General features: G+C 38.6%; 1 protein-coding gene across 3 annotated transcripts in view; it reads right to left on the reverse strand.

Annotated features, from left to right (window-relative positions):
- Nucleotides 1–13089, reverse strand: part of LOC100743078 (B-cell lymphoma/leukemia 11A) — a 46953-nt gene that overhangs the window by 18674 nt on the left and 15190 nt on the right. For all 3 annotated transcript variants that reach the window (XM_024370546.2, XM_012390575.3, XM_012390573.3), the window contains exon 2: nt 1–148. In XM_024370546.2, coding sequence (XP_024226314.1) covers nt 1–148 — 148 coding nt within the window. The remainder of the gene's footprint in view (nt 149–13089) is intronic.

Consider the following 13089-nt stretch of genomic DNA (forward strand, 5'->3'; position numbering starts at 1 on the left):
GCCGGTGGACTGTGACAACCTTGAAGAGTGCTGCGACAGTGATTCACCTTGTGTTCGATGAACCGCACAATCTCGCCAAGGGGGTAGGACGCCCTGCATGCCCCACATTGGACGGTGTCTGGGGATGTGGTGCCTTGCGAGGTTTCCGCTGGAAAATTAAAAAATTAAACTTTCTTAATTTGTTTGTCGACGGTTTCCAAAGCATATAGAGCAGTTAAAAATAGCGGTATAAGGTGTTAAAGGTTCGTAGATTTTTACTCTTCTGAATGAATAGTATAGAAACGTAGAAATTCTAGAAAGTAATTTTTAAACCTGCAATGTTAGAGATAATAAAATTTGAAGCGTGATAATGGATGTATCGCCAGTTATTTTTATAATAAATGTCTTTGTATGGTATTGTCTATATGAATATGTAAAACCAAATTGTGATAAAATTGTCGATTAGAAAGCTTAGGTATTACGTAATGCGCGAAATAATTCTTCAAGATCTCAGTATTTTATTATAAGTTGATTTTTCAAAGGTCGTGTTCCGTGTTTGACAACATTCTGTCCAGTTTCACGCGTCTTACATAAAGTCGCTCACATGTTCCTATGAAACTAAACAGAAGACCCTCTTAAGAATTCGCCCAAAGCTGCAGACACTTTAGATAAAAGGATACTTCAAGTCCTTTCTCTTGAACCTGTGTTTTAGACCACCCAAGAAAATTTCACCATCTTGCAATATTTTATCGTGACGCTTTCACCGTCCACGTTCTGGATGAAAAGTTCATTAAATTTGTTCCGTTACGTTTCCCTTAAAATACGGCTTCTAATCTCTCTCGAACGTATTAAAACGTGGAGAGATATTCTGATTGCGTTTTAGAATTAGAACTACGGAACGAGGTATCATCGATTACCAATTAAGTTAAAAAATCAATGAAACACTGCTTTCCATATTTTATAACAATAATTGAATTGTAAGAAATATTCTCGTTTTTTATATTTTACTACCTACAATACTTCGTTATCAAATTATATTGCAATAACAAATAGTCTACGACCAAACTACAAATTTTTACAGCCGTTTTGAAAAATTGCTCTTTTTACCATAGAATATATTAATTTTTTAGAAACGTAAATTAATGTTACGATAACAAAAATAGCCTTATTACAATATGCATCAAGATTTTTACGACTCCACAAAATTCCCACAATTACCGCATGCTTATGCATATAATTGAAGCGCGTTCAATTACAGCGCCAGTTACGCAGGCATCGCGAGCTCAATTTTCATGCAAGGGGTTGAGGGTTGAAATTTGGTTAGCTGAAGGAAAACGCGCGCCGCTGATATAGAGATCTAATTTCCTTCTGTGCGAGTCTTATAATTCACCGTGGTTCGAGGGGCTAAGGTCCCGGGGTCAGCCGCAGACGTAACAATTCACTTTTAAGTGTCCTCCAGCAGACCTCCTGGCAGCATTCCTCGCGGCTCTTCCCCTTGCCCACTGCTTATGCCGCGCTCCATTAACATAGAGATTGGCAGGAGTTTCATGCATCGATCTCTCCCTCGTCGGAGTCAAGTATCCATATCCATCCGAATGGGGCTGCCAGTACGGCGTAAAAATAAGAAAACCCTGTATCATTGTCTTTCTGCCCATTTGTTCTTCTACTCTTTCTTCAGATTTAATAGGTGTTTTAATACAGATAACATTATAACATATAGTTTGATTTGGCTGTGTTGTACAAATATTTCGGAGGAGCTTCTTAGCGGACTTCTTTTTATGGTAGGGATGAAAGTCCATATTTGGATAGCCTGTGGCTATTCCTTTTGCCCGTTTTCGTAGGTGCGCGGACACCGTTCGATTCTTTCGGGGCGGAGCTCTGATTGACCACTGGCCAGCGCGCAAACGCAGATCGGATGACCCTGCGTATGTAACATCACCTTTCGTTTGAGTGGGATTGTTAGGCAGTTGCATGGAAAGGTTTCAGCGGTGGATTTGTACCACTTTTGCAATATTTTGATCAAAATCTATCACGCGGCGCTCATTAATCATTTAGACATCATGTAACTTCGTACTTAGTGGCATTGTTGGTCCTGATGAAAGTACTCGTATATCGATCTGTGTTTTAAATATTGCAATACTTACTTAATAATGAAATTGTACTTGTTCAGATCGTTTCTTATAATTTTCATTTCACGATTTCATTATTCTTGCCTGGCTTTAATTAATTCATCCTCGAAAACACTAATTTCTACTTACTGTAATCGATAAAGGATATAAACAGATGAATTATTACTCACGAAGAGAACAAGGGAAAACAACGTCAGAATTCGAACAAGTAACTTTACTTCTAGGTCTTATCATATCTTGTACAGCATCACTATCGAGCCTTTTCTCTGAAGAGGAACGTTTTCAACACCCCTATAACCGGAAGAATCCATATCTCTTGCCAACAACTATATCCAAATCTTAACCAACATAACTGAATCTATACTCGCACATTTCCTGCGAGGATACAATATTTTAACCATTCCTTCAACATTCCCAGCAAAAAGACGCGACCTTAGAACCAACAAAACTAACCATGCACTTAAAAAGATACACCGTATACACTTCGACGCAGCGATTATTATGTATCGGGATGAAAAAAATGTTCAACGGTGAACATGCTGAAGAAGCAAACACGATTCAACGAAGAGAGACAGAGAGAGAGAGAGAATCTTAAAAGAAACTTCGCGAGCAGGACGAGGAGGGCTGAGAGAGGTCTAGGATCGAAGGCAGAGAACACAGAGACAGAAGAAGAGAAACGGGACATAGAGAAAACGGGGCCTTGAATGGACTCGGTTCTGGGTCCGTTATTCGCCTACGATTGAAAAGCGCTCGCTTAGAAACAAGAGACGCGCGACCGGTCGTTAACGACAATAGGCTTTTGTTTTTTCGGGGGCAGATGTTGGACCGAAGCTCGGGAGCTGCGGCCGACGGGTAAACTCATGGTTGAAGAGGAAAAGAGAGGAAGAGACTCGTGGTTATGTTACCTACCCCTCTGTGGCGTTCCGACGAAGGTGATCGCGAAGGAGGACTTGGACGACACGTGTCCGCTCCGTCATTCTCTGGTGAATCTCCCTTCGTGCATACACGCACGCGTCACCCTTCTAACCTGTCCGCTAAACCGGTCCAAGAGATACAGCGTACGATACGTATGACGTACATACGTTGTCGTTGTGTATTTATTCATTTGGCGTCACGACCCACGGAAATAAAGAATGAGAAATTACGCGAATGAGTGAAGTACTTGAGATTTTGAAGAGTTTATGGAGGAGATAAAGAAGAGTCCTGTTGAGGATATATAAACACTAGAGATATCGCAGTTTCCTATTTCTAGAATTTCTTTCTAGTAAACTTTCCTTTTTAAAAGTATCGATGAATAGTAATTATTGTTTTAAACAAAACACGGAGTAATACTTGTGTTTAATTAAAAGCGAAAAGATTGGTGAGTAATTGTTCTTGTTAGTGCAGATGATAATTTTTGCTGATTGATTGCTCAATGGCTGAAAATGACCAGGCTGATCTTTCTCTTAAAGAATAATATTAAGTAGAAATTAAAATGAAATTTTCTAAGTACTAAACTAGTGTGATCGTTTAAACAAATTTTAGGAGTAAAGTGTACATATACATACGTATATTACTAACATAAGGGATGTTTGGAGAATGTGGTGTGAAAAGATGGAGTCAGAATGGTTGACGCATCGTCCTTCAATTCATATATATGCAAAGTACAACTCGACGTGTATATGTATATTTTATCGCTAATATAAAGAGATATCATAGTAAGGAACAGCACTCTACTTCCTCTCTTGTAAAAATTTCGATTCTTCTTTCAATTTGTATACGTTTCATATGTATAAATCATTGAATCAACATAGATATATTTTGTTATATTATTTAATATATATATAGTGAGACGAAATGTACTGTATCGTGAGAGTTATCAAGTATTTCCACCAAAAAGATACAAAATCACATTTAGATTTTTAAAAAATTGTTCGGAGCTTGATAAGCGTAAAATTAGGTTTCGAGATGGTAAGATTGGCGGATGGGAGATGAAAGTTTGGTTAGCGGATGGAAGTAGGTGATTTCTCTTTTCCGTAAGATTGTAAGGGAAGGAAAAGAGTTTAAATTGATTTTGTGGGTAGCTTAATAAAAATATAGTCTGAATGTTTCCTGATCTTCAGCAGAATTTATTAAAACGGATAACGTTTAAAGTTACCGTAAACGATAAAAGCAATGTAAACGTTGAATTAACTTTGTTTGCTACATTTAATAAGAATCTCGGTCGAGTAATCCTCGATGTTATATAGAATTTATTAAAACATCGTGTTCCCTGTATTTCATTTCTCTTAATTATGACAAAATCTTTGCACAATATCTTTCGTATAAATTGTTAGCGTGAAAATATTTCGATCGTCTTGTTAACAAATAACATTTATCTGTTAACTCGGATATACGATTTAATTTATCGCTCAATTTGCCAACTGTTTGAGCTTTGATAACTTTCTATTGCAGACATACCAAATTAAATGCGTTTTTAAATAAAACGTTAACTACACACAAGTTCTTCAAAATATAATATGTTTCGTTATGTAAAACTAATTCTCATGCCGGTAATTAGCTAGATTCATTATTCCAAATCTATTGCAGTTATCAATCCTAAATTTTAAAAATTCCTGGAAAGAAGTTTTTACACTTTCTTTTAAAATATGTATAAATTCACGAATTAAAAGGATGTCCAGATGGAATAGACTTATTTCAGTTCTTATCGATTCGAAAGTTATTTTGCCTCCAATATAGAGAAAAGCTTTTGTTTAAGTTCCTGATTCTCGATTCGATTCGATTCTTCCCGATGGCTGACATAAATACGCTAACAGAAAGCGAGCTTACCGGCCACAAGAGTAAAAGTAACATCCACCAATAAAAGGATGCCGCGAATAGCTAGGAAAAGATAACATAAAAATGCAATATTGCCCCGCGAATGTAAGTTGGATTGCTTACAAATTGGTCCATACATCCGTAATGCCTCGATCACTGTACCGCGTGTCTCCCTTATTGCGAAGAGACTTCGTAATTTCCATCGACGAATGGAGGGGCAAATGCGTATGGGAATCGTTGCAGGAAACGTCCTGGAGCTTATTAGTCCTTCACATTAATTTTCTTTCGTTTGCCGTTCGAGTTAGATGAAACGCTCAACCAAGGGAATCGACTCCACGCGTCGATTAGTCACGACGATCTCCGATATTAAATTCTGAATCGTTTCCTTCGAATAATCTTTTTCCTTCTCGAAAAGTTAGTCGCTCGATCAAATCTCTACCTTTTAGGTTCGCTGATAGTTGAATTTTAAGTGAATTTCAGATAAATAATAATGCCCGAGTGATATTAAATTTCGCTATTTTTTGAACTGTTAATTGTTTGGCATTGACCGATCAACATTAATATTAGTTTTAATTATCAGATTGATTCAAACGTTCATTTCTTGATTCTTGGAACATTTTCTTTTATTCTGATAATATTATAAGTTCTCTTCATTCGCATTTTTCAAAATCGATCTCGATAAATGAAACAAGACATGGAAGAAATTTAATAGACATTTTAATTAGACAGCATTTTCCAATGAGCTTCATAAATAGACGCAGAAAATTTTAGAAGTTTTAAGTTCTTTTCAGATTTGAAAGTATTGCTCATATTACAGTCATATAATCAAGTAGACACAAGATCGTTCTTCATAAAACATTAAGAAATTTCTAATTCAAAACCCAATCACTGGTACCAACGCAGTCAAAACTGCCCTTAACTATCTTCGAACATATCTATTCGTAACTCTCGAGCGACGTTCCTTTATGAGCAATTTCCTGCAGGTTTAATTTCATAAAGAATTACTACACCAGTTCAATTATCTCCGTATTACACTTTCAAGAAACCAAAAACGAACGACGTCCCACGTAAGAACATAAACTATTGATTCAATCTTCAATCAATAAAACAGATGTTGATATAAGTACGATACAAGTACATATAAGAGATAGCACTCATGGAACTTACAAACTTATTCGCATATAACCAACATTTAATTGAACATCCTCCAACCTAACTCAACAACTATGAAAATGCGATTAAACGCGATCAACTATAAATTTAATAAAAATGTTCAAAATCTTAATATCAACATTACCAAACTTGTCGACAAAACAAAACGTTCAAAAAGTTGTCCTTGCAATTCTTCTAATTCCAATAGTAAAAATAAATTTCTGATGTAGTAGTATTCTAAATAAATACTAATCCAAAATCTTCCAAATCTTCAAAACCAGTCGTCTCAACGTCAATAATACGACATTAATAATACTTACACCCAATTTATTCCCAATGTATACACAATAGACATACACTTGACTAAATACTAATCCAAAAATCCACAATTCATTCAAATATCAACAGAACCTTCAAAAAACACCACGTGGCCAATTAAAAACCAGCAGTCATCGCGACTGACCTCCACTTCACCGAGACTCTCTCCACTCTCTCATCGAGACTTTCCAAAACTAATTCCGTCGTCACCGAATTTCAAGAACCAGACGGCTGCAGGTTGGAGCATCTCGGAACGACGTCGATTTCATCGGGACGCGGTTCCATTATCAGCTATGCCTCGCGTCGTTCCGTGCGTGGCTCGATATTCCTGGCGACGTGTGCCAGGAATCCATCGGTTTCTTGATCCGTCTGTATATTTCGCGTTTCCCGATGGATCCTAGCTGCACACGTACGCGCGTCCGTTACCTCGGTCGTCGAAGGAAATTGCCGCGACCCAATACTAATGGATAATGGAATTATTGGTTACGGTCGGAGCTCGCCCTAGGGATGATCGTAATTCAATTGCTTCGATGTGTCCTGTGGACGTTTTGACAGGACGGATGTCCTAACAAGGAAACCGCCTCGGGATATCCTCGCGTATATATCTCTATTTCTTCATGTGTTGTGTCGACGTCGTTTGTATCCCGACACAACATAGTGGAAAACCGTGGCTGGAGGAAAAGTCGAACAACCGTGTTTCGAATTGGCCGTGGATAATGAGAAACTACAGTTCAGCAGATTAAAAATAGAGAATTTTGAACGAGAGGTTGGGGAAGATTCACGAAAGTAGTCGAATTTGTAGATACCTTTTACGAATATATTATGCTTGTTATGTGAAACATTCTGAATTCGATCTACACTTTTAGATTCTTTTCAAATTTTACCAATACAGTCATGATTATTTATCAATCATGTCTTATTACAGAGTCTAATTAACCACTGGAATTTACGTACAATATCCTACGAATCAAAATACCTGTACAATTTATTCAACAAGATCCTCTTTACTTTCATTATCAACGTTGTTATCTAAATCATAAACCCATAATTTCACGGTTAACAATCTGTATCGAAACATTTGTAAATCAGCCAAACGATCCTAAGCCTTCGCTCATCGAACATACAACGTGTATTCAATTTTAATGCAAGTTATATTCAACCTCCAATTTGAAACCAACCTTCGCAATAAAGACGCTTGCAAATGAAATCCAATCTCAAATTGCATCCTTTCAAGTAACAAAATTTTCCCCCAGAAAACCAGAACAATTTCTCCTTGCAAGTTAAGGTTTGTTTACCTTTATGCGCCATTACGCGTCGGTCCATGGCGATAGTTTCCATGGTGCAGCGTACCAATTCCCGAATCATCGTCCACTTAATCAGTAACTCACTCGTAAACTCGGTAACGATCAATGAACCAACTCATCCTCAATTTTACTGCAAGCAATTAAATAATTAAGAAACGAATCGCGTTCGAAGATCTGATTTCTCGCATGCTCGGATGCTGACTGGAGAATTTGGCAGGGCACAGGGCTGGCCAAGGGCCCCGACGACAGGATATCAAAAGAATAGAAAGGACCTACCAACGCGTTCTCCGATGGTGGGGGCAATTTTTATACGGAACCCCCACTATTCCTCCTTTTCTCTCTCTCTCTGTTGTCTCCCTTTTTCCTTTCTCCACACCCGGAAACCCCTTCGTCCTTTCGACTTTCTTCTAGGGGTGAAGAGTTTTTAACCCTGGACCTGGCATCGAAACGAACTTACCCCACAAAGGACACAAAATGGCGGTGCCATACGTGTTTTTTTCGTTCTTCCATGTGGAAGACCCTTTCCCTTACGTACGTGGACCAGATGATGATGGGAAAAAAACGCTGGCCCATGGAGATAGAAGAAAAAATTGGACCTGGTTTGCGGATCATGCGCGTCGAAGACTATATTCGAAATCTCGTTTTGTGTACCTTCGACCCGCCTATTTTTATGGAAGGAGGCTTTTCTTTTTATATCTTACTCGATGATCGTTTTCCCTTTTAAGGCTCCGGTTTTTCTTTGGGATACTCGAAATCGTTGGAAACGGGAGCGAACGTAACGGCCACTTGTTTTCGAATGAAAACGGGGTCATAGGTGTAACAGAGGATCTATCGTATCACGGGACACAGGAAGTGGGAGGAATTCAATGTTATGGTATAGGTTCGTGCTTGAAGCGATTTTCGAGTGTTCGTGTGTTTGAATACCAAGAAATTGGGATTTAAGGAAAACAGTCACAGTTTTTTGTGAAGTAGATCAAGTTGTCTAGTCACATCGTATCATATTTTCTTCAGCTTTGAAAATATCCAATTTTCATATTATATATACATGTTAGAAATATTCAAAAATATCGAACTTTCAATATTAACATAACATTTGGAGAACTTACATCTTCTTCAAATATGAAATACATTGATGAGAGGATAAGATGACCTTACATTTCATATGCATAATACCCGCATAATATGATCGCGTAATAGTCGTACCTATAGTAGTTTTGTAATACGACTCGTTGAACGATGCATATCTCCTTCCGTGTTTAAATAATCAATATCCAAAAAATCGGCGTTACCCTCAAACAAGATTCAATTAATCAACATTCTATTCTATATTCGAAATTTCAAAATGGCAAACGCATTATCTCTGGATCAGGAATCCAAAGTGCACAGTATCCTGGCGAAACTTTCCATCTCGGTCCACCCACGCAGGTTCACCGTCTCTTATCGTCAACGTCTGCATTGTCCTCTGCTTGGCACGCTATCTAATCTCAGGGCATCGGCTCGAAAGCTCGAACGAGTCCTCCGGAAACGCGGCGTTTCTCACGTGTCACGGAACCGCTTTTCCTTCTGGCCGACGATCAGATATACGCACAAACGGGAGGTAGGGTTCTTATTCTTCTCACGAGTGAGGAATCGCGTTCTAAGCAAGGTGGACCCGACCAAGGACGCGCGCATAAGCGAGAGGAGAAAAGACACGTCGTGTTTCAGAAATTTTAGACAGAACGAAATCCGTGAAAACGGGTTGACCAGTTTGGGAACAACATACGCTAGATTCACAGAAAATATACAGAGAAACAGCTAGAAAACTGCGAGCCGCTCTCTGTCCCGCGGTCGGCCAGGCGGTTATGAGAAATATGAAATCTGGTTCTCACGGACTGTGAATGGGTACACCGCGGCGTATCTTTCTCTTTCTCGCCCGGTTTCCCACTCACGCACCGGGTTAGATCCTTCTCTCTGTATCGTCGCTCCACATGCGTATCGTGGGAGGATCTCCAGATCCCGGGGGTCTTTTGTACGCCTGGCCAGCAGGACATTGTCCATTGAGAAACGGCCAAACAGGTCCTAGAGAGCTGACCTGTACACCCGTCCCCTTTTCAATCGGCCTCCTTCTTTCAAGAAAAACCCCTTTCCTCATTTTTTCGTCAAAATAAATCATGTGAGTACAGTTATCCATGGTCCAGCTGGTCTTTCGAGTAGGGCGAACTGAAGCCATCGGATTAAGACCATATGCAGAAGTTCCATTTTTATAACTGTCATATGTTATATTCACTGACACAGTGTGTCGGATATTTTTCTTTTTCTTAAAGCAAATTATAATTGGCTTTTTAGATCATTACGATGTGCGCGGAGAATCATGTATTCTTCTTAACTCTTCGCTAGCTCTTCTTTATGAATATTAGGACATTTAGAGGAAAAGGGTGAACCTGAGAAATTATTAGGAAATGATTAAACATTGAACTATAGAGAACGTATGTGTTCAATGTTTCAATCGTTTTAATCAATTTTAATATTTGTATTATTAAGTTCTGTATGATATTTATATTAGATATTTTACGATGATATTCATATTAGCTGTATTATTTAATATGCTTACTGTAAATCATTTCATAAGTCAGATCTAAGTTTTTAAATGTTTAATTCATCCTGAATGTATGCAATTAATTTTAGATGGATCGCTTATGCAAGGATCGATATATAATAGCTCGTTCGTTATTTTGTTGTTGAAAAATGAAAAATATTGAAAGTTTCGAATAATTTTAATTCGACGTATTTTCTATCGTCGTATAGAGATCAGAATACACTGGACATATTCCTAAACATGGAATATATCCCAGCATTCTGTCACGTTTCTTCTCTCCCATGGAATCTCTGAATTCGCCCATGCGTGCCCTTTACCGCCAAGTTTTCACCTTTCGTGTGAGAATCGATGGCTTCTCGTCTCGTTTCGACACGGTGGCTCGAGAGTGCAATTACCAGGCTAGAAACAAGGGAAAAACGTGCTATGCAAGAAACAGCTTTCAGAGGAACGAGCTTTGTGCAACGTTTGCATAAAAAGCGTTTACAGTCGTTACCACCCCTTTGTATCTTATTTTTACAGGCAACCGAGGAACAAAAACGGATCGCGTTATTACAGGTGGAAAAAGGGAAACGATACTGAACAGTCGAAACGTGATGTACGATTGTCAGCTCTTTTTAGTGAATAGAAGTAACGAGCTCAGAAATTTTCTAACATTTTTATTACACCCAAAGTCTTTTACGCGATAATTAATCAACATATATATTGTAGTATTGGTCAGTTGAAATATTACAGATTGTAGCTTATAAATCTCTCTTTTAGAATTTTAGAGTTTTAAGTGTTTTTTAAACATCATTTTCTTTGTTTACTATTTTCTAATGGGTAGATAACAGGACAAGAGTCTCGATTATCTTTTTTATTTTATATTTAATTTATAGTAAAACAATTTAAATTTTTCTCGTCTGTCTTATATATTTACATATGTATCCTACATTCTCATTTACAAGACGCGAAAACAGACTGTAAATAAAAAGTTTTTTAACAAACCAAAGATAATCTAAAAATTAGTTTTCAATTAAAATACTTTACCGCGTCTATTCTGTACACCAAGATATAACATCACTCGTATTAGTACGGTGTATTAACGCCAAAAATCTGTAAATATCGCTCGAATTAACGAAAAAGCGATTACGAGATTACTCAATAAACGGTAAAACGAAATTTCTGCCAAACTCGATTTTCTTCGCTTAAGAATCATTATTTAAAATTTACTATTGCAAATTACTATTTCTTCCGATTAAAATTACTACGTAAACTATGTGCTACGTACAGCACATTACATTTGGCTGAAGACTTATTGCCAGGGGTAGTAGCAACTGGTTTGCCCGACGTGACGATCAGTTGGGAACAAACGGTGAGAAACGCGAAACGAGGAGATCGCCAACGCGACGAAATACCACGGCTAGGCCTTTTGAATTGTCCGGTATCGTGACTGATTTCGCTGTCCCTTTCTTTCCTGGGCTCTGGTCGGTTCTCTTTCTTCGTTCTCCGGTGTTTCCCCGGGTTTCTCCGGCTCTCTCGACGCTCCGCGGGGCCAGCGTCGGTTAATTAGAAAGTTCTGTGGTAAAGAGAGGAAAGAGGAGGCGGTCCGGGCGCCGCGGAGGTTTCGTTGTTACATTATTCAAAACGTCCCTCCCGCGAAACTCGCCGGGCGTGTGCCGCAAAACATCCGAATGCAAACTTTTGACAACGCGCGGACGCGGCAAGTGCCGAAGCATGTCACGCGAAATAATTAACGATCGCGCGAGGCGAATTTTCTCGAGCGAGAATTAACCAGCGAAGCTGGATCGTTGGTTTTGGTGAGCGTGCGAAATGTTACGTTTCCGGGCCTCGTTGTCCTGTTGTTCGCCGAATTCGAACTGGTGGCAACCCGAGTTTCCCAAAATGTTATCAGGTACTACATTTCTAACGCGAGTACGCGTACGTGAGTGTATGTGCATGTAACGCTTTCTGGTTGTTAACTGTTTACGAATCCCCTGGTGCTTTTGGGGGTGTAAATTAGTAAATGAGATTCTTGTAAGGGTTTTTCGAGATAAAGTTATACAATGATGTACAAAAGTACAGATCAAACTTTGAACACGAGATTTTTTAACCAATTTGTAATTTGTAAATTATAACTTTCGAATTTTTCGAGTTTGAATATATGCGTATATACAAACAACGGTAGAAAATTGTTCGTTGTTTTTGAATTTTTATAAGGAGTGAAGTACTCTTCTCTATAAATTTTGTATTTAACCCTTGTGTACACAGCCACGATATAGCTCTTCCATAGTATTTCAAATTTTTCTATAAATTTTGTAAAGATAATCAAGGAATGGTTAACCGCGATGGTGTTTGTGATATTTTTAAAACATACAGTAGAAAAGTAAATAAAGGAATTAGTAAAAGAAATACAAAAGAACACGTAGCAAAATATTATAGAAAATATAAAAAATGGTTGCTCGCACAAAGATCAAGGTATAACAAAAGTATACTGAAGAGAAACGTTAGGATAGAGAAATTCTGATACTTTAGAATTAGAAATACGCTTGGTAGTCAGAACAGCGCGCAACAGCGAGGCCAGAGTTGAACTCGCCTGTGATACAAAAAACCTGACCCCAGATTTCTTTTTTTCTCTACATCATCAGATCCAGTCTCTAACCCCCCGCGGATCGACCACGCAATTGGTCCAGCCCAGCGGCGGTCGATGAATTATCTCGAACCCGATCCCACTCTACCGGTTCGAACAGCGGGTTTGATTTTTTCGCGAGAAAAAAACTATCCCGCTGAGCAATTTTGTCGTGGCCGGCCAATTGGAAAGCAGCACGCGAAAACGGCCACGCCACTGGCGGATACCGAC

The sequence above is a fragment of the Bombus impatiens genome, unplaced genomic scaffold (assembly GCF_000188095.3).
Source record: "Bombus impatiens unplaced genomic scaffold, BIMP_2.2 scf_0815, whole genome shotgun sequence".
In the NCBI taxonomy this organism is placed as follows: domain Eukaryota; kingdom Metazoa; phylum Arthropoda; class Insecta; order Hymenoptera; family Apidae; genus Bombus; species Bombus impatiens.